General features: G+C 43.9%; 1 protein-coding gene across 1 annotated transcript in view; it reads right to left on the reverse strand.

Moving 5' to 3' along the window:
* Positions 1-22,647, reverse strand: part of LARGE1 (LARGE xylosyl- and glucuronyltransferase 1) — a 491,216-nt gene that overhangs the window by 52,429 nt on the left and 416,140 nt on the right. The window contains exons 8-9 of the mRNA XM_075343800.1: positions 5,529-5,641; positions 543-668 (exon numbers count right to left, since the gene is read on the reverse strand). Coding sequence (XP_075199915.1) covers positions 543-668; positions 5,529-5,641 — 239 coding nt within the window. The remainder of the gene's footprint in view (positions 1-542; positions 669-5,528; positions 5,642-22,647) is intronic.

Genomic DNA, 22,647 nt, shown 5'->3' on the forward strand with positions numbered 1-22,647 from the left:
CCATCCAGTCATCCATGTATCCATCCACTCTTCCATCCATCCACTTATCCAACCATCTACTTATCATTCCATCCATCCACCCACCCATCCATCCACTCATCCATCCATCTACCCATCCATCCACTCATCCATGTATCCCTGCACTCATCCATCCATCCATTTATCCAACCATCTACTTATCCATCCACCCATCCATCCACCCACCCATCCATCAAACCACCCACCCACCCATCCATCCACCCATCCATCCACTCATCCATGTATCCCTGCACTCATCCATCCATCCACTTATCCAACCAACTACTTATCCAGCCATCCATCCATCTATCTACACCCCTCATTTGAGGTTCATTATCAAGAAGAACAGTAATAAGCAGATGTTCTGCAGGTGGCCCATGCCATACATTATACTCCTCTTCTCTCCATGTGGATGGCGCTGGTTGTTATTGTCACACCAGGACGCTCTTTACTCTCAGTGTAATATCCGCTATATAAACACATAAAATGTATAAGACGTCTTCTCTGTCAGTATCGCACCTTACCTTCAGATCAGAGACGTCTCGGTAGCATTGCTCAGAGCGGGTGTGATCTGACAGCTGCACGTTCCAGAAACAGGGGAGCTGATGGACCAAGAAGGGGTTTTGCTTAATGACAGCATTGAAGATGTCCTGGAGGAAGACACGGAGAACACGTATAATGTATATATATATATATATATATATATATATATATATATATATTCTGCTACAAAGTGAGGATTATAGCGGTTATATTCTTGTACATAGGGGCAGTATTATAGTAGTTATATTCTTGTACATAGGGGCAGTATTATAGCAGTTATATTCTTGTACATAGGGGCAGTATTATAGTAGTTATATTCTTGTACATAGGGGCAGTATTATAGTAGTTATATTCTTGTACATAGGAGCAGTATTATAGTAGTTATATTCTTGTACATAGGGGCAGTATTATAGTAGTTATATTCTTGTACATAGGGGCAGTATTATAGTAGTTATATTCTTGTACATAGGGGCAGTATTATAGCAATTATATTCTTGTATATAGGGGGCAGTATTATAGTAGTTATATTCTTGTACATAGGGGCAGTATTATAGTAGTTATATTCTTGTACATAGGGGCAGTATTATAGTAGTTATATTCTTGTACATAGGGGCAGTATTATAGCAATTATATTCTTGTATATAGGGGGCAGTATTATAGTAGTTATATTCTTGTACATAGGGGCAGTATTATAGTTGTTATATTCTTGTACATAGGAGCAGTATTATAGTAGTTATATTCTTGCACATAGGGGCAGTATTATAGTAGTTATATTCTTGCACATAGGGGCAGTATTATAGTAGTTATATTCTTGTACATAGAGGCAGTATTATAGTAGTTATATTCTTGCACATAGGGGCAGTATTATAGTAGTTATATTCTTGTACATAGGGGGTAGTATTATAGTAGTTATATTCTTGTACATAGGGGCAATATTATAGTAGTTATATTCTTGTACATAGGGGGTAGTATTATAGTAGTTATATTCTTGTACATAGGGGCAATATTATAGTAGTTATATTCTTGTACATAGGGGCAGTATTATAGTAGTTATATTCTTGTACATAGGGGCAGTATTATAGTAGTTATATTCTTGTACATAGGAGCAGTATTATAGTAGTTATATTCTTGCACATAGGGGCAGTATTATAGTAGTTATATTCTTGCACATAGGGGCAGTATTATAGTAGTTATATTCTTGTACATAGAGGCAGTATTATAGTAGTTATATTCTTGCACATAAGGGCAGTATTATAGTAGTTATATTCTTGTACATAGGGGGTAGTATTATAGTAGTTATATTCTTGTACATAGGGGCAATATTATAGTAGTTATATTCTTGTACATAGAGGCAGTATTATAGTAGTTATATTCTTGCACATAGGGGCAGTATTATAGTAGTTATATTCTTGTACATAGGGGGTAGTATTATAGTAGTTATATTCTTGTACATAGGGGCAATATTATAGCAATTATATTCTTGTATATAGGGGGCAGTATTATAGTAGTTATATTCTTGTACATAGGGGCAGTATTATAGTAGTTATATTCTTGTACATAGGAGCAGTATTATAGTAGTTATATTCTTGCACATAGGGGCAGTATTATAGTAGTTATATTCTTGCACATAGGGGCAGTATTATAGTAGTTATATTCTTGTACATAGAGGCAGTATTATAGTAGTTATATTCTTGCACATAGGGGCAGTATTATAGTAGTTATATTCTTGTACATAGGGGGTAGTATTATAGTAGTTATATTCTTGTACATAGGGGCAATATTATAGTAGTTATATTCTTGTACATAGGGGGTAGTATTATAGTAGTTATATTCTTGTACATAGGGGCAATATTATAGTAGTTATATTCTTGTACATAGGGGCAGTATTATAGTAGTTATATTCTTGTACATAGGGGCAGTATTATAGTAGTTATATTCTTGTACATAGGAGCAGTATTATAGTAGTTATATTCTTGCACATAGGGGCAGTATTATAGTAGTTATATTCTTGCACATAGGGGCAGTATTATAGTAGTTATATTCTTGTACATAGAGGCAGTATTATAGTAGTTATATTCTTGCACATAAGGGCAGTATTATAGTAGTTATATTCTTGTACATAGGGGGTAGTATTATAGTAGTTATATTCTTGTACATAGGGGCAATATTATAGTAGTTATATTCTTGTACATAGGGGGTAGTATTATAGTAGTTATATTCTTGTACATAGGGGCAATATTATAGTAGTTATATTCTTGTGCATAGGAGCAGTATTATAGTAGTTATGTTCTTGTACATAGAGGCAGTATTATAGTAGTTATATTCTTGCACATAGGGGCAGTATTATAGTAGTTATATTCTTGTACATAGGGGGTAGTATTATAGTAGTTACATTCTTGTACATAGAGGCAGTGTTATAGTAGTTATATTCTTGCACATAGGGGCAGTATTATAGTAGTTATATTCTTGTACATAGGGGGTAGTATTATAGTAGTTATATTCTTGTACATAGGGGCAATATTATAGTAGTTATATTCTTGTACATAGGGGGTAGTATTATAGTAGTTATATTCTTGTACATAGGGGCAATATTATAGTAGTTATATTCTTGTGCATAGGAGCAGTATTATAGTAGTTATGTTCTTGTACATAGAGGCAGTATTATAGTAGTTATATTCTTGCACATAGGGGCAGTATTATAGTAGTTATATTCTTGTACATAGGGGGTAGTATTATAGTAGTTATATTCTTGTACATAGAGGCAGTGTTATAGTAGTTATATTCTTGCACATAGGGGCAGTATTATAGTAGTTATATTCTTGTACATAGGGGGTAGTATTATAGTAGTTATATTCTTGTACATAGGGGGTAGTATTATAGTAGTTATATTCTTGCACATAGGGGCAGTGTTATAGTAGTTATATTCTTGTACATAGGAGCAGTATTATAGTAGTTATATTCTTGCACATAGGAGCAGTATTATAGTAGTTATATTCTTGTACATAGAGGCAGTGTTATAGTAGTTATATTCTTGCACATAGGGGCAGTATTATAGTAGTTATATTCTTGTACATAGGGGGTAGTATTATAGTAGTTATATTCTTGTACATAGGGGGTAGTATTATAGTAGTTATATTCTTGCACATAGGGGCAGTGTTATAGTAGTTATATTCTTGTACATAGGAGCAGTATTATAGTAGTTATATTCTTGCACATAGGGGCAGTATTATAGTAGTTATATTCTTGTACATAGGGGGTAGTATTATAGTAGTTACATTCTTGTACATAGAGGCAGTGTTATAGTAGTTATATTCTTGCACATAGGGGCAGTATTATAGTAGTTATATTCTTGTACATAGGGGGTAGTATTATAGTAGTTATATTCTTGTACATAGGGGCAATATTATAGTAGTTATATTCTTGTACATAGGGGGTAGTATTATAGTAGTTATATTCTTGTACATAGGGGCAATATTATAGTAGTTATATTCTTGTGCATAGGAGCAGTATTATAGTAGTTATGTTCTTGTACATAGAGGCAGTATTATAGTAGTTATATTCTTGCACATAGGGGCAGTATTATAGTAGTTATATTCTTGTACATAGGGGGTAGTATTATAGTAGTTATATTCTTGTACATAGAGGCAGTGTTATAGTAGTTATATTCTTGCACATAGGGGCAGTATTATAGTAGTTATATTCTTGTACATAGGGGGTAGTATTATAGTAGTTATATTCTTGTACATAGGGGGTAGTATTATAGTAGTTATATTCTTGCACATAGGGGCAGTGTTATAGTAGTTATATTCTTGTACATAGGAGCAGTATTATAGTAGTTATATTCTTGCACATAGGAGCAGTATTATAGTAGTTATATTCTTGTACATAGAGGCAGTGTTATAGTAGTTATATTCTTGCACATAGGGGCAGTATTATAGTAGTTATATTCTTGTACATAGGGGGTAGTATTATAGTAGTTATATTCTTGTACATAGGGGGTAGTATTATAGTAGTTATATTCTTGCACATAGGGGCAGTGTTATAGTAGTTATATTCTTGTACATAGGAGCAGTATTATAGTAGTTATATTCTTGCACATAGGAGCAGTATTATAGTAGTTATATTCTTGTACATAGGGGTAGTATTATAGTAGTTATATTCTTGCACATAGGGGCAGTGTTATAGTAGTTATATTCTTGTACATAGGGGGCAGTATTATAGTAGTTATATTCTTGTACATAGGGGGTAGTATTATAGTAGATATATTCTTGTACATAGGGGGCAGTATTATAGTAGTTATATTCTTGTACATAGGGGCAGTATTATAGTAGTTATATTCTTGTACATAGGGGGTAGTATTATAGTAGTTATATTCTTGTACATAGGGGCAATATTATAGTAGTTATATTCTTGTACATAGGGGCAGTATTATAGTAGTTATATTCTTGTACATAGGGGCAGTATTATAGTAGTTATATTCTTGTACATAGGAGCAGTATTATAGTAGTTATATTCTTGCACATAGGGGCAGTATTATAGTAGTTATATTCTTGTACATAGGGGCAGTATTATAGTACTTATATTCTTGTACATAGGGGGCAGTGATATATTAGTTATATTGCTGAATATCGGGGCGGTATTATAGTAGTTCCATTGCTGAATATTGGGCCGGCTCGTCCGCTCTCCTCTCCTCGGACACAGTGGGGCTTGGTTTTCGTGCTTTTCTGCTGTGATGCAGTGAATCCTGACCAGACTTAATGCCGCCATCTCGATGCTGGGCACACCGGCTGCTGCTTGTACTGTACCTGGTCGTCGCTCGCAGTTCTGTATTTTGTTGACATTAAATATTCATCTGCCCTTACTGGGTTATTATAAGTAGAGCAGACACATGGATCGTGTTTTCGCAGCGAGGGCTGAGCAGATGAGGGGAGACATGAATGTGTTACTGATATCATTGCTGCACTCACCTGATCGGCCAGGGAGGTAGATAACATGCTCATCAGCTCCCGCTCCGCCGTCAGACGCCACATCTGCTCCCACTTCATCTTCCGTAACTTGTCCAGGAGCAAAAGTATCACCCCTGTAAGAGAAGGAGGAGGTGATTATTCAATCAGGAGAAAAAGTATCAGTCCTGTAAAAGAAGGAGGTGATTAATCGATCAGGAGCAAAAGTATCAGTCCTGTAAGAGACAGAGGCGATTAACTGATCAGGAGCAAAACTATCAGTAGTGTAAGAGAAGTCCAGGCGCCGCCCACACCACAGGCTCAGACATACGGTTATCGGGCACTGGGGGTGGCCGGGACTCCGCTCGGTGTAAGGGACGGACAGTGCGGTCTTATCCTGACCAACTGATCAATGAATGAGTAGTGAGATGGATTAATGTTCCCCACCTGTCCTGATCCAGCTGTGCTCCCCTCACCCCGATTTCCTCACTGACCGCCATGCTGAACTCATTGTGCCGGCCCTCGCTGTATCAGAGACGATGCGCTAAACTGTGATGTGCTCCATGTTGGGCTTTGCAACTGGCCCAGCGTGCGCCCCTGCGGTCATCTGCCTGGGTCTGGTTGAGGCCCAACCAAGACACACACCGGTGAATGCCTGAGTTCTGTCTGTCTCCGGCTTCCAGTACGTCTGCTACCGTTCTCCTGTGTGCATGTGGCTTCCAGTACCTCTGCTACCGTTCTCCTGTGTGCCTATGGCTTCCAGTACCTCTGCTACCGTTCTCCTGTGTGCCTATGGCTTCCAGTACCTCTGCTACTGTTCTCTGTCTGTCTCCGGCTTCCAGTACCTCTGCTACCGTTCTCTGTCTGTCTCCGGCTTCCAGTACCTCTGCTACCATTCTCTGTCTGTCTCCGGCTTCTAGTACCTCTGCTACCGTTCTCTGTCTGCCTCCGGCTTCTAGTACCTCTGCTACCGTTCTCTGTCTGCCTCCGGCTTCTAGTACCTCTGCTACCGTTCTCTGTCTGCCTCTGGCTTCTAGTACCTCTGCTACCGGTCTCTTGTCTGCCTGTGACTTCCAGTACCTCTGCTACCAGTCTCCTGTCTGCCTGTGCTTCCAGTATCTCTGCTACCGGTCTCCTGTGGCTTCCAGTACCTCTGCTACTGGCCTCCTGTGGCTTCCAGTAACTCTGTATCAGTCTCCTGTCTGCTTCCAGATTCCGGTACCTCTGTTACCAGTCTCCTGTCTGCCTGCTGCTTCCAGTATCTCTGCTACTGGCCTCCTCTGGCTTCCAGTACTTCTGCTACCATTCTCCTATCTGACTGTGGCTTCCAGCAACTCTGCTACCAGTCTCCTGTCCTACTGTGGTTTCCAGTACCTCTGCTACCAGTCTCCTGTCCTCCTGTGGCTTCCAGTACCTCTGCTACTGGCCTCCTGAGGCTTCCAGTAACTCTGTATCAGTCTCCTGTCTGCTTCCAGATTCCGGTACCTCTGTTACCAGTCTCCTGTCTGCCTGCTGTTTCCAGTATCTCTGCTACTGGCCTCCTGTGGCTTCCAGTACTTCTGCTACCATTCTCCTATCTGACTGTGGCTTCCAGCATCTCTGCTACCAGTCTCCTGTCCTACTGTGGTTTCCAGTACCTCTGCTACCAGTCTCCTGTCCTCCTCCAGCTTCCAGTACCTCTGCTACCTGTTTCACGAGTGCCTCCCCTACATGCTGCACCAATGCCCGTGGCCCGTATGCCCACCAGGACCTTGAGGGATCATCCACCTCATGAGTTAAGCCAATTAATAGGCTAATCAATCACCTAATCAAACAACTAACAGTCCAATCAATGAATCTTCTAACACACACCTCCATCATCCTTCAATTATCCAATCAATCAATTAATAGCATAGTCAATAAGTGACCCAAACAATCTGATCAGTGATTGCTCCAACAAATCGTCCAACCAATCACATAATCAGCTAGCACTCCTATCACAACCACCGTCCAATCAACAAACCTACAAACTGTCCAATCATTCAACCGATTGTATACATGATTGGGCTATCGTCTGTGCAATCAATTAACAATTCAATCATCTCCAATCATCAGACTGTGATCAACAATTTCTCCCAACGATGAACCAATGCTCCAGTTATCCAACCAACTGCCCAATCAATACATCAATCAATTATCCAATCAACAAATCCACTAACGGACAAATCAATCCATGAGATGTCCAATCATTCAATAGTCTAATAATCCAGCAATATACTTGTTTTTAGAGTCCGATAATCCGGACTATCTGCTCATCCAGACTATAGCTATGCCGCTGCGTGCCGGTGAATGTCGCGCAGTCGGGCCGGCTTTGTGCAGCGATGGGTTTACATAAGGGATTGTTGCTGGTGCGCAGCTGCAGCCGCAGCCCCCTCCTCCCCCTCTCCTGCGCCACTCTTTCCTTCTCAGCTGGTAATGGGCTCGGCACAGCTTGTCGTGAACTCCGGAAACCCCAACACCATAAACATCTCCGGAGAAAGAAAAATCAGAAAACTGCGAATGTTCTTTTGGCTGTGAACGGAGCGAGAAACATAATTCACACGTTGCAGAAGGTGCGGAGCCGGCAATCAGCAGCTTTACTTAACGCTTCTCCTTCCAGAGCGTCAATCCACGCACCCCGCAGAGGGCTGGAGGCTTCCCCGAGCCTTGCACTAATCAGTATCTACATCATGAATCTTCTCTAGTCACATCCAAAGCTGCAATCAAAACATTTGCAAACTGCGCAGGATGACGTGATATCTGCAATGACCACTAGAGGGAGCTCAATGCAAGGACAAGATAGAGGTAATTACTGTGAGCGTCATCTGGTGGTGGTTGCAAGGAGAGCTGAGTCAAATGCAAATGAAGGCTCAAGTGTCCGCTGGGCATGTCCTGACTGATGGCCGGCGCATGCGCAAAGTCTTTGCCCCTGTTAGGTCTGCACATGGGTCCCTTCCAAGCTCCCTTCTAGAGGACCAGCGCATGGGTCGCTTCCAAGCTCCCTTCTAGAGGACCAGCGCATGGGTCCCTTCCAAGCTCCCTTCTAGAGGACCAGCGCATGAGTCGCTTCCAAGCTTCCTTCTAGAGGACCAGCACATGGGTCCCTTCCAAGCTCCCTTCTAGAGGACCAACAAATGAGTCGCTTCCAAGCTCCCTTCTAGAGGACCAGCACATGGGTCCCTTCCAAGCTCCCTTCTAGAGGACCAGTGCATGGGTCCCTTCCAAGCTCCCTTCTAGAGGACCAGCACATGGGTCCCTTCCAAGCTCCCTTCTAGAGGACCAGCGCATGGGTCCCTTCCAAGCTTCCTTCTAGAGGACCAGCACATGGGTCCCTTCCAAGCTCCCTTCTAGAGGACCAGGGCATGGGTCCCTTCCAAGCTACCTTCTAGAGGACCAGCGCACGGGTCCCTTCCAAGCTACCTTCTAGAGGACCAGCGCATGGGTCCCTTCCAAGCTCCCTTCTAGAGGACCAGCGCATGAGTCGCTTCCAAGCTTCCTTCTAGAGGACCAGCACATGGGTCCCTTCCAAGCTCCCTTCTAGAGGACCAACAAATGAGTCGCTTCCAAGCTCCCTTCTAGAGGACCAGCACATGGGTCCCTTCCAAGCTCCCTTCTAGAGGACCAGTGCATGGGTCGCTTCCAAGCTCTCATCTACAGGACCAGCACAATGGTCCCTTCCAAGCTCCCTTCTAGAGGACCAGCGCATGGGTCCCTTCCAAGCTCTCATCTACAGGACCAGTGCATGGGTCGCTTCCAAGCTCTCATCTACAGGACCAGCACATGGGTCCCTTCCAAGCTCCCTTCTAGAGGACCAGCACATGGGTCCCTTCCAAGCTCCCTTCTAGAGGACCAGCGCATGGGTCCCTTCCAAGCTTCCTTCTAGAGGACCAGCACATGGGTCCCTTCCAAATTCCCTTCTAGAGGACCAGTGCATGGGTCCCTTCCAAGCTACCTTCTAGAGGACCAGCGCATGGGTCGCTTCCAAGCTCCCTTCTAGAGGACCAGCACATTGGTCGATTCCAAGCTCCCTTCTAGAGGACCAGTGCATGGGTCCCTTCCAAGCTCCGTTCTAGCGGACCAACGCATGGGTCGTTTCCAAGCTCCCTTCTAGAGGACCAGCGCATGGGTCCCTTCCAAGCTCCCTTCTAGAGGACCAGCACATTGGTCCCTTCCAAGCTCCCTTCTAGGGGACCTAATAAAAATTGTATTTATGTGAATTATACGGACCTTAGTCATTGTTACTATTACAACTGGGTTGCGCGTCCACTATGCATGAGCTTTCCTCCTTCCCTGTCCACTCATGTTGTTTCATGCAGGATGCAACACCATTGTTTCATTTATAACATCTGAGCTGTGCATCCGGTGTCTTGTTGCACCCTTCTAGAGGACCAGCGCATGGGTGACTTCCAAGCTCCCTTCTAGAGGACCAGCGCATGGGTCGCTTCCAAGCTCCCTTCTAGAGGACCAGCGCATGGGTCGCTTCCAAGCTCCCTTCTAGAGGACCAGCGCATGGGTCGCTTCCAAGCTCCCTTCTAGAGGACCAGCGCATGGGTCGCTTCCAAGCTCCCTTCTAGAGGACCAGTGCATGGGTCGCTTCCAAGCTCCCTTCTAGAGGACCAGCACATTGGTCCCTTCCAAGCTCCCTTCTAGGGGACCTAATAAAAATTGTATTTATGTGAATTATACGGACCTTAGTTATTGTTACTATTACAACTGGGTTGCGCGTCCACTATGCATGAGCTTTCCTCCTTCCCTGTCCACTCATGTTGTTTCATGTAGGATGCAACACCATTGTTTCATTTATAACATCTGAGCTGTGCATCCGGTGTCTTGTTGCACCCTTCTAGAGGACCAGCGCATGTGTCGCTTCCAAGCTCCCTTCTAGAGGACCAGCGCATGTGTCACTTCCAACTCCCTTCTAGAGGACCAGTGCATGTGTTGCTTCCAAGCTCCCTTCTAGAGGACCAGCGCATGGGTCATTTCCAACCTCCCTTCTACAGGAAGAGCGCATGGGTCGCTTCAAAGCTCTCATCTAAAGGACCAGCGCATGGGTCCCTTCCAAGCGCCCATTTAGAGGACCAGCGCATGGGTCGCTTCCAAGCTCCCTTCTAGAGGACTAACGCATGGGTGCCTTCCAAGCTCCCTTCTAGACGACCAGTGCATGGGTCACTTCCAAGCTCCCTTTTAGAGAACCAGCACATAGGTCGCTTCCAAGCTCCCTTCTAGAGGACCCGGGCATGGGTTACTTCCAAGCTCCCTTCTAGAGGACCAGCGCATGGGTCGCTTCCAAGCTCCATTCTAGAGGACCAGCGCATGGGTCGCTTCCAAGCTCCCTTCTAGAGGACCAGTGCATGGGTCGCTTCCAAGCTCCCTTCTAGAGGACCAGCGCATGGGTCGCTTCCAAAATCCCTTCTAGAGGACCAGCGCATGGGTCACTTCCAAGCTCCCTTTTAGAGGACCAGCACATAGGTCGTTTCCAAGCTCCCTTCTAGAGGACCAGTGCATGGGTCCCTTACAAGCTCCCTTCTAGCGGACCAACGCATGGGTCGCTTCCAAGCTCCCTTCTAGAGGACCAGCGCATGGGTCGCTTCCAAGCTCCCTTCTAGCGGACCAACGCATGGGTCGCTTCCAAGCTCCCTTCTAGAGGACCAGCGCATGGGTCGCTTCCAAGCTCCCTTCTAGAGGACCTAAGAAAAATTGTATTTATGTGAATTATACGGACCTTAGTCATTGTTACTATTACAACTGGGTTGCGCGTCCACTATGCATGAGCTATAACATCTGAGCTGTGCATCTGGTGTCTTGTTGCACCCTTCTAGAGGACCAACGCATGTGTTGCTTCCAAGCGCTCTTCTAGAGGACCAGCGTATGGCTCACTTCCAAGCTCCCTTCTAGCGGACCAACGCATGGGTCGTTTCCAAGCTCCCTTCTAGAGGACCAGTGCATAGGTCGCTTCCAAGCTCCCTTCTAGAGGACCAACGCATGGGTCCCTTCCAAGCTACCTTCTAGCGGACCAGCGCATGCATCGCTTCCAAGCTCTATTCTAGAGGACCAGCGCATGGGTCGCTTCCAAGCTCCATTCTAGAGGACCAGCGCATGGGTCGCTTCCAAGCTCCCTTCTAGAGGACCAGCGCATGGGTCGCTTCCAAGCTCCCTTCTAGCGGACCAACGCATGGGTCCCTTCCAAGCTCCCTTCTAGAGGACCAGCGTATGGGTCACTTCCAAGCTCCCTTTTAGAGGACCAGCACATAGGTCGCTTCCAAACTCCCTTCTAGAGGACCAGCGCATGGGTCCCTTCCAAGCTCCCTTCTAGCGGACCAACGCATGGGTCGTTTCCAAGCTCCCTTCTAGAGGACCAGTGCATGGGCCGCTTCCAAGCTCCCTTCTAGAGGACGAGCACATGGGTCCCTTCCAAGCTCCCTTCTAGCGGACCAACGCATGGGTCGTTTCCAAGCTCCCTTCTAGAGGACCAGCGCATGGGTCGCTTCCAAGCTCCCTTCTAGAGGACTAGTGCATGGGTCGCTTCCAAGCTCCCTTCTAGAGGACCAGCGCATGGGTCGCTTCCAAGCTCCCTTCTAGAGGACCAGCGCATGGGTCGCTTCCAAGCTCCCTTCTAGCGGACCAGCGCATGGGTCCCTTCCAAGCTCCCTTCTAGAGGACCAGCGTATGGGTCACTTCCAAGCTCCCTTTTAGAGGACCAGCACATAGGTCGCTTCCAAGCTCCCTTCTAGAGGACCAGCGCATGGGTCCCTTCCAAGCTCCCTTCTAGCGGACCAACGCATGGGTCGTTTCCAAGCTCCCTTCTAGAGGACCAGCGCATGGGTCGCTTCCAAGCTCCCTTCTAGAGGACCAGCGCATGGGTCGCTTCCAAGCTCCCTTCTAGAGGACCAGCGCATGGGTCGCTTCCAAGCTCCCTTCTAGAGGACCAGCGCATGGGTCACTTCCAAGCTCCCTTTTAGAGGACCAGCACATAGGTCGCTTCCAAGCTCCCTTCTAGAGGACCAGCGCATGGGTCCCTTCCAAGCTCCGTTCTAGCGGACCAACGCATGGGTCGTTTCCAAGCTCCCTTCTAGAGGACCAGTGCATGGGTCGCTTCCAAGCTCCCTTCTAGAGGACCAGCACACTGGTCCCTTCCAAGCTCCCTTCTAGAGGACCTAATAAAAATTGTATTTATGTGAATTATACGGACCTTAGTTATTGTTACTATTACAACTGGGTTGCGCGTCCACTATGCATGAGCTTTCCTCCTTCCCTGTCCACTCATGTTGTTTCATGCAGGATGCAACACCATTGTTTCATTTATAACATCTGAGCTGTGCATCCGGTGTCTTGTTGCACCCTTCTAGAGGACCAGCGCATGGGTGACTTCCAAGCTCCCTTCTAGAGGACCAGCGCATGGGTGACTTCCAAGCTCCCTTCTAGAGGACCAGCGCATGGGTCGTTTCCAAGCTCCCTTCTAGAGGACCAGCGTATGGGTCGCTTCCAAGCTCCCTTCTAGAGGACCAGCGCATGGGTCCCTTCCAAGCTCCCTTCTAGCGGACCAACGCATTGGGTCGTTTCCAAGCTCCCTTCTAGAGGACCAGTGCATGGGTCGCTTCCAAGCTCCCTTCTAGCGGACCAGTGCATGGGTCGCTTCCAAGCTCCCTTCTAGAGGACCAGCGCATAGGTCGCTTCCAAGCTCCCTTCTAGAGGACCAGCGCATGGGTCGCTTCCAAGCTCCCTTCTAGCGGACCAGCGCATGGGTCGCTTCCAAGCTCCCTTCTAGCGGACCAGTGCATGGGTCGCTTCCAAGCTCCCTTCTAGCGGACCAGCGCATGGGTCGCTTCCAAGCTCCCTTCTAGAGGACCAGCGCATGGGTCGCTTCCAAGCTCCCTTCTAGAGGACCAGCGCATGGGTCGCTTCCAAGCTCCCTTCTAGAGGACCAGCGCATGGGTCGCTTCCAAGCTCCCTTCTAGAGGACCAGCGCATGGGTCGCTTCCAAGCTCCCTTCTAGAGGACCAGCGCATGGGTCGCTTCCAAGCTCCCTTCTAGAGGACCAGCGCATGGGTCGCTTCCAAGCTCCCTTCTAGAGGACCAGCGCATGGGTCGCTTCCAAGCTCCCTTCTAGAGGACCAGCGCATGGGTCGCTTCCAAGCTCCCTTCTAGAGGACCAGCGCATGGGTCGCTTCCAAGCTCCCTTCTAGAGGACCAGCGCATGGGTCGCTTCCAAGCTCCCTTCTAGCGGACCAGCGCATGGGTCGCTTCCAAGCTCCCTTCTAGAGGACCAGCAGAGGCACATACACAGTTTTGATGATTTCTCCCCACATGGACACTTTGCGCATGCGCTGGATATCGGCTACACAGGTGACTGATTTTGTGCAGCCTGTGGATCATGTCAAATACTGTCAATCAGTGAATCAGTGGTGGTCCGGGACCCCCTTATTGAACGTCCCACCTAATATTATGGGGATGGTAGTGGCACACAATGACTTGACGTGTCGGGGGGGGGGGGGGGGTCTGCGTTCAGCTATTGATCCCCCCGACACTTTTCTTGGAGTCTGACTCCTGCTCGTTCCGATAAATCCTCGTCCAGCCGCCGAACCAATTACAAGTGTCATTATTATGCGCGAGCGGCGGTGACAGGCGCAGCGTCCCCAGACGCAGACAGGCTCCCGCTCGATATCTGCGGCCATTAGTCTGAGATGTTAATCTTTAACCCGTTCACTGCCAGTGAGAGCGACTCCTGCAGAGCTCATCATGTGCTGCACAGTGCAGAGGATCGGAGGCAGCGGTACTGACAACCAGCAGCCTTATACCACGTCCTCCCGTAAGTCCACGGGACCCCGCTCTGCTCTTCACAACCCATATTGCCCTCAGCCTCATTCATTATGGTACATGATCGCTAAACCCCCAAAATACAGTGCCGCCACAGTGCCCCCTTTATAGTTTCATCACTGGCATATAACAGCTACACAGTGCCCCCTTTATATATCAGTGACCCTAAAATAGAGCCACCCACAGTGATGAATAACAGTGTCTGCCACAGTGCCCCATAACGTGCCACAATCCCCCATAAGAGTACCATCCACAGTGCCCCATACCGTGCCACAATCCCCCATAGCAGTACCAGCCATAGTGCCCAATAATGTACCACAATCCCCCATAGCAGTACCAGTCATAGTGCCCAATAATGTACCACAATCCCCCATAGCAGTACCAGCCATAGTGCCCAATAATGTACCACAATCCCCCATAAAAGTACCATCCACAGTGCCCCATAACGTGCCACAATCCCCCATAAGAGTACCATCCACAGTGCCCCATACCGTGCCACAATCCCCCATAGCAGTACCAGCCATAGTGCCCAATAATGTACCACAATCCCCCATAAAAGTACCACCCATAGTGCCCCATATCGTGCCACAATCCCCCATAGCAGTACCATCCACAGTGCCCCATATCGTGCCACAATCCCCCGTAGCAGTACCATCCACAGTGTCCCATAATGTGCAACAATCCCCCATAAGAGTACCATCCACAGTGCCACATACCGTGCCACAATCCCCCATAGCAGTACCAGCCATAGTGCCCAATAATGTACCACAATCCCCCATAAAAGTACCACCCATAGTGCCCCATATCGTGCCACAATCCCCCATAGCAGTACCATCCACAGTGCCCCATATCGTGCCACAATCCCCCGTAGAAGTACCATCCACAGTGTCCCATAATGTGCCACAATCCCCCATAGCAGTACTATCCACAGTGCCCCATAACAAGCCACAATCCCCCATAGCAGTACCATCCACAGTGTCCCATAATGTGCCACAATCCCCCATAGTAGTACCAGCCATAGTGCCCCATAACGTGCCACAATCTGCCATAACAGTACCACTCATAGTGCCCCATAAAGGGCCACAATTTTCCATAGCAGTACCAACCATGGTGCCCCATAACGTGCCACAATCCCCCATAGCAGTACCACCCACAGTACCCCAGAACGTGCCACAATCCCCCATAGCAGTACCAATGACAAACCATGTTTCCATAACCAACAACAGTTCATCTCCATAACAATATCAGCCACAAAGCCCCATAACAATACCAAACACAATGTCCCAATAAAAGTAGCAAGCACAGTGCCTCTATAACAGTACCAGTCACAATGTCTCCATAACAAAATCAGCTACACAGCCCAATAACAGAACCAGCAACAAGTGCTTCCATAACAGTATGAGACACAAAGCACCATAATAGTACCAGACACGGGTCCTCCATAACCGTAATACCCACAATGCCCCAATAACAGTACCAGCCACAATAACCCCATAAGAGTACTAGTCACAATGCCCCATAATAGTTCCAGCCACAGTACCTCCATAACAGTGCGAGCCACAAAGCCTCCAAAATGGAACCGGCTACACTGCCCCCATAACAGGACCAGCAACACTACAGAACCAGCCACAGGAACAACTGTCAGTCCCTGCAGCCATTAGAAAAACCATCACTGTGATCATTAGTAGTTTGGGAGGAAAGCTCAGTTATTCTACGAGCCTGAGATACAGTAATACGACCCCGAGCGCTGCTCATCCTGATCCCCCTGATTCCTGAATACAATGCCAGAGCAGCAGTAAAGCCTGACACTTATAGAAGTAGAGCAGTACCAGCCAGATGAGGATCTCCATAGGAGGAGCCGTGCGCCACCTCTCGTTGGGCACTGCCAGTGGGTGGCAATTCGCGTTGGAGATCATGATTTTTTTTTTCTTAAAGGGGAAGTGTTCTTTTAAGAAGGTCTCTCCATTACCAGTACATTAAGATCAGGTTAGGGGTTTGCTTCGTGCAGACGACTTCAAAGACGTCTTTGCTTTGATGTTTGCTCCTTATTTCAAACCATTTACTCCAAACTTCCTTCAAACAGACCTGAAATGATTCATTTTGCATTTTCCTCAGATTTCAGACTTTTCGGGTCCGTGATAGTTCTATTAAGTAAACACCTTTAATCCAGAAAATGGGCGACAGCTATTACATGCAAATCACCATCATCTGCCGAAACCTGTATGCACCCGCCTCAGGATGAGTATGGCCAGTTCTGCTATATTCTCTGCCCATGTGATGCCATTCAGACCCCACATCAGCACCTCAAAAATAATCACACCCCTACAATCGATCAGAAGGCACACCCTAAACGAGACCCTAATCAAACCACAGAACAGACCCCTAAAATGAATCAGACCCTAATGTTCATTTAAAGAGAATGTTTATTTGATTCCCCCTCCCCCTGGTGTAAACACCGCCGTTCTCCTGAATCCGGCGATGTTTTTCTTTTCTTCCTGCTCCTCTCCGTTCCTGAGATACGGCCCCTTCTGGTTTTGCTAATAAAGTGGGCGTGGTTGTCAACGCTTCCATGTGGGCGTGTTCTTGATGACCACACCCCCTGCACTAAAAAGTCTAGATTTATATACTGGGAAAAAGGGGCCATAATTCAGGAAAGGAGAGGAGCAGACACAAAAGAAAAACATCGCCGGATTCAGGAGAACAGCGGGATTTACACCAGGTACAAAACATATATAATGATTCCAATTGACAAGTCCCCTTTAAGGCTTAAAACTTGTACAAAGTTTGCAATAATGTATCCAGGCTAATAATGATCAGCAACAATGTACCAGAGCTACTTAAATTTGAGTTTACACTTTCTAGACTGGATACAATTGCAACAAATCCTCAGCTGTGAGACGAATGAGGTCTGTACAGGTTTTGTTCTAGTTATGGCTCTCCTGCTAATCTAGCATGGGTCTATCCTTGTCATATATCAGGATTTCCAGACAGTTGGATGCCGGATTAATGGAATTTACCTGTGTGTATTACATGACTCCTACCAGATCGATACAGATATGAAATGAGTCAATGATAATGGATTGTGAAAATATTGCCGCTATACAAAGTGACTCTTGTTATATATATAGTGCCATCCCTTATTATATAGTGTCCTCTTATATTATGCAGAGTGCCATCCCTTATTACATTGCATCATCTTTAGTTATGTATAGCTCCAGCCCTTATTTCATAGTGTCATCTCTTATTATGCACAGTGCCATCCCATTATTACATGGTGTCATCGCTTCTTATGTACAGCACTGTTCCTTATTAAATATTGTTCTCTCTTCTTATGTATTGCACTTTGCTATGTATTGCATCGTTTCTTACATATTGTCATCCCATGTTATATGTAGTACTGTCCCTTTTTTACATAGTTTTCTTTCTTTTTATGTACAGAGCCATGCCTTATTTCATAGCATTATCTCTGGTTATGTATAGTGCCGTCCCTTATTAGATAGTGTCATCTCTTGTTATGTATAGAACCATCACAAACTAGAGTGTTCTCCCTTGTTAAGTATAACACTATCCCTTGTTACATAAAGTTTTCTCTTGATATTTTTGCTATTCATAGTGCCCTTTTTTATTACATAGTGTCCTCTCTTGTTTTGTATAGCTCTATCCTTTATTATATAGTGTCCTCTCTTGTTATGTAAATTACTATCCCTTGTTACATAGTGTTTTCTCGTTATTTTTTAAATATATTTTATAAATATTTTATATATATATTTTATATATTTTTGTTATACCTCCCTTGGTATGTACAGCACTATCCCTTACATAGCATAGTCTCTTCTTATTTTTGTTATTCATAATACCCTTTCTTTATTACATAGTGTCCTCTCTTGTTATGTATGGCTCTATCCTTTATTACACAGTGTCCTCTCTTGTTAAATATAAAATAAAATGACTGCTGCTGATGGAGCAGCATCTGACCAGAGGACCAGTAAATCAGCCTCCTCCATTAGAAAAGAAGCTTTCCCATATTCCATAAGTAGCCATTTTATTCTATATCTTACAAAAGAGGACGCTATGAATCAAACAGAGGGCGCCATGAATAAAATAAAAGAGGATACTATAAAATAAAGAGAGAGCGCTATGAATAACAAAAATAAGAAGAGACTATGCTATGTAAGGGATAGTGCTGTACATACCAAGGGAGGACACAGTAATAAGGGACGGCTCCATACCTAGAGATGATGCTAGGTAATAAGGGATGGCACTATACATAATAAGAGAGGATGCTATGTAATAAGGGACGGTGCTATACATAATAAGAGAGGATGCTATATAATAAGGGACGGTGCTATACATAATAAGAGAGGATGCTATATAATAAGGGACGGTGCTATACATAATAAGAGAGGATGCTATGTAATAAGGGACGGTGCTATACATAATAAGAGAGGATGCTATGTAATAAGGGATGGTGCTATACATAATAAGAGAGGATGCTATGTAATAAGGGACGGTGCTATACATAATAAGAGAGGATGCTATGTAATAAGGGAAGGTGCTATACATAATAAGAGAGGATGCTATGTAATAAGGGATGGTGCTATACATAATAAGAGAGGATGCTATGTAATAAGGGACGGTGCTATACATAATAAGAGAGGATGCTATATAATAAGGGACGGTGCTATACATAATAAGAGAGGATGCTATGTAATAAGGGACGGTGCTATACATAATAAGAGAGGATGCTATGTAATAAGGGATGGCGCTATACATAATAAGAGAGAATGCTATGTAATAAGGGAAGGTGCTATACATAATAAGAGAGGATACTATGTAATAAGGGACGGTGCTATACATAATAAGAGAGAATGCTATGTAATAAGGGATGGTGCTATACATAATAAGAGAGGATGCTATGTAATAAGGGATGGTGCTATACATAATAAGAGAGGATGCTATGTAATAAGGGATGGTGCTATACATAATAAGAGAGGATGCTATGTAATAATGGATGGTGCTATACATAATAAAAGAGGATGCTATGTAATAAGGCATGGCGCTATACATAATAAGAGAGGATGCTATGTAATTAGGGATGGCGCTATACATAATAAGAGAGAATGCTATGTAATAAGGGACGGTGCTATACATAATAAGAGAGGAAGCTATGTAATAAGGGACGGTGCTATACATAATAAGAGAGGATGCTATGTAATAAGGGATGATGCTATACATAATAAGAGAGGATGCTATGTAATAAGGGACGGTGCTATACATAATAAGAGAGGATGCTATGTAATAAGGGACAGTGCTATACATATTAACAGAGGATGCTATGTAATAAGGGATGATGCTATACATAATAAGAGAGGATGCTATGTAATAAGGGACGGTGCTATACATAATAAGAGAGGATGCTATGTAATAAGGGATGGTGCTATACATAATAAGAGAGGATGCTATGTAATAAGGGACGGTGCTATACATAATAAGAGAGGATGCTATGTAATAAGGGATGGTGCTATACATAATAAGAGAGGATGCTATGTAATAAGGGACGGTGCTATACATAATAAGAGAGGAAGCTATGTAATAAGGGACGGTGCTATACATATTAACAGAGGATGCTATGTAATAAGGGATGATGCTATACATAATAAGAGAGGATGCTATGTAATAAGGGACGGTGCTATACATAATAAGAGAGGATGCTATGTAATAATGGATGGTGCTATACATAATAAGAGAGGATGCTATGTAATAAGGGATGGTGCTATACATAATAAGAGAGGATGCTATGTAATAAGGGACGGTGCTATTCATAATAAGAGAGGATACTATGTAATAAGGGACGATGCTATACATAATAAGAGAGGATGCTATGTAATAAGGGACGGTGCTATACATAATAAGAGAGGATGCTATGTAATAAGGGATGGTGCTATACATAATAAGAGAGGATGCTATGTAATAAGGGACGGTGCTATACATAATAAGAGAGGATGCTATATAATAAGGGACGGTGCTATACATAATAAGAGAGGATGCTATGTAATAAGGGACGGTGCTATACATAATAAGAGAGGATGCTATGTAATAAGGGACGGTGCTATACATAATAAGAGAGGATGCTATATAATAAGGGACGGTGCTATACATAATAAGAGAGGATGCTATGTAATAAGGGACGGTGCTATACATAATAAGAGAGGATGCTATGTAATAAGGGATGGCGCTATACATAATAAGAGAGAATGCTATGTAATAAGGGAAGGTGCTATACATAATAAGAGAGGATACTATGTAATAAGGGACGGTGCTATACATAATAAGAGAGAATGCTATGTAATAAGGGATGGTGCTATACATAATAAGAGAGGATGCTATGTAATAAGGGATGGTGCTATACATAATAAGAGAGGATGCTATGTAATAAGGGATGGTGCTATACATAATAAGAGAGGATGCTATGTAATAATGGATGGTGCTATACATAATAAAAGAGGATGCTATGTAATAAGGCATAGCGCTATACATAATAAGAGAGGATGCTATGTAATTAGGGATGGCGCTATACATAATAAGAGAGAATGCTATGTAATAAGGGACGGTGCTATACATAATAAGAGAGGAAGCTATGTAATAAGGGACGGTGCTATACATAATAAGAGAGGATGCTATGTAATAAGGGATGATGCTATACATAATAAGAGAGGATGCTATGTAATAAGGGATGGTGCTATACATAATAAGAGAGGATGCTATGTAATAAGGGACAGTGCTATACATATTAACAGAGGATGCTATGTAATAAGGGATGATGCTATACATAATAAGAGAGGATGCTATGTAATAAGGGACGGTGCTATACATAATAAGAGAGGATGCTATGTAATAAGGGATGGTGCTATACATAATAAGAGAGGATGCTATGTAATAAGGGACGGTGCTATACATAATAAGAGAGGATGCTATGTAATAAGGGATGATGCTATACATAATAAGAGAGGATGCTATGTAATAAGGGATGGTGCTATACATAATAAGAGAGGATGCTATGTAATAAGGGACGGTGCTATACATAATAAGAGAGGAAGCTATGTAATAAGGGACGGTGCTATACATATTAACAGAGGATGCTATGTAATAAGGGATGATGCTATACATAATAAGAGAGGATGCTATGTAATAAGGGACGGTGCTATACATAATAAGAGAGGATGCTATGTAATAATGGATGGTGCTATACATAATAAGAGAGGATGCTATGTAATAAGGGATGGTGCTATACATAATAAGAGAGGATGCTATGTAATAAGGGACGGTGCTATTCATAATAAGAGAGGATACTATGTAATAAGGGACGGTGCTATACATAATAAGAGAGGATACTATGTAATAAGGGATGATGCTATACATAATAAGAGAGGATGCTATGTAATAAGGGATGATGCTATACATAATAAGAGAGGATGCTATGTAATAAGGGACGATGCTATACATAATAAGAGAGGATGCTATGTAATAATGGATGGTGCTATACATAATAAGATAGAATGCTATGTAATAAGGATGGTGCTATACATATTAAGAGAGGAAGCTATGTAATAAGGGACGGTGCTATACATATTAAGAGAGGATGCTATGTAATAAGGGATGATGCTATACATAATAAGAGAGGATGCTATGTAATAAGGGACGGTGCTATACATAATAAGAGAGGATGCTATGTAATAAGGGACGGTGCTATACATAATAAGAGAGGATGCTATGTAATAATGGATGGTGCTATACATAATAAGAGAGGATGCTATGTAATAATGGATGGTGCTATACATAATAAGAGAGGATGCTATGTAATAAGGGACGGTGCTATACATAATAAGAGAGGATGCTATGTAATAATGGATGGTGCTATACATAATAAGAGAGGATGCTATGTAATAAGGGATGGTGCTATACATAATAAGAGAGGATGCTATGTAATAAGGGACGGTGCTATTCATAATAAGAGAGGATACTATGTAATAAGGGACGGTGCTATACATAATAAGAGAGGATACTATGTAATAAGGGATGATGCTATACATAATAAGAGAGGATACTATGTAATAAGGGATGATGCTATACATAATAAGAGAGGATACTATGTAATAAGGGATGATGCTATACATAATAAGAGAGGATACTATGTAATAAGGGACGGTGCTATACATAATAAGAGAGGATACTATGTAATAAGGGATGGTGCTATACATAATAAGAGAGGATGCTATGTAATAAGGGACGATGCTATACATAATAAGAGAGG

The sequence above is a fragment of the Anomaloglossus baeobatrachus genome, chromosome 4 (assembly GCF_048569485.1).
Source record: "Anomaloglossus baeobatrachus isolate aAnoBae1 chromosome 4, aAnoBae1.hap1, whole genome shotgun sequence".
NCBI classification, from domain to species: domain Eukaryota; kingdom Metazoa; phylum Chordata; class Amphibia; order Anura; family Aromobatidae; genus Anomaloglossus; species Anomaloglossus baeobatrachus.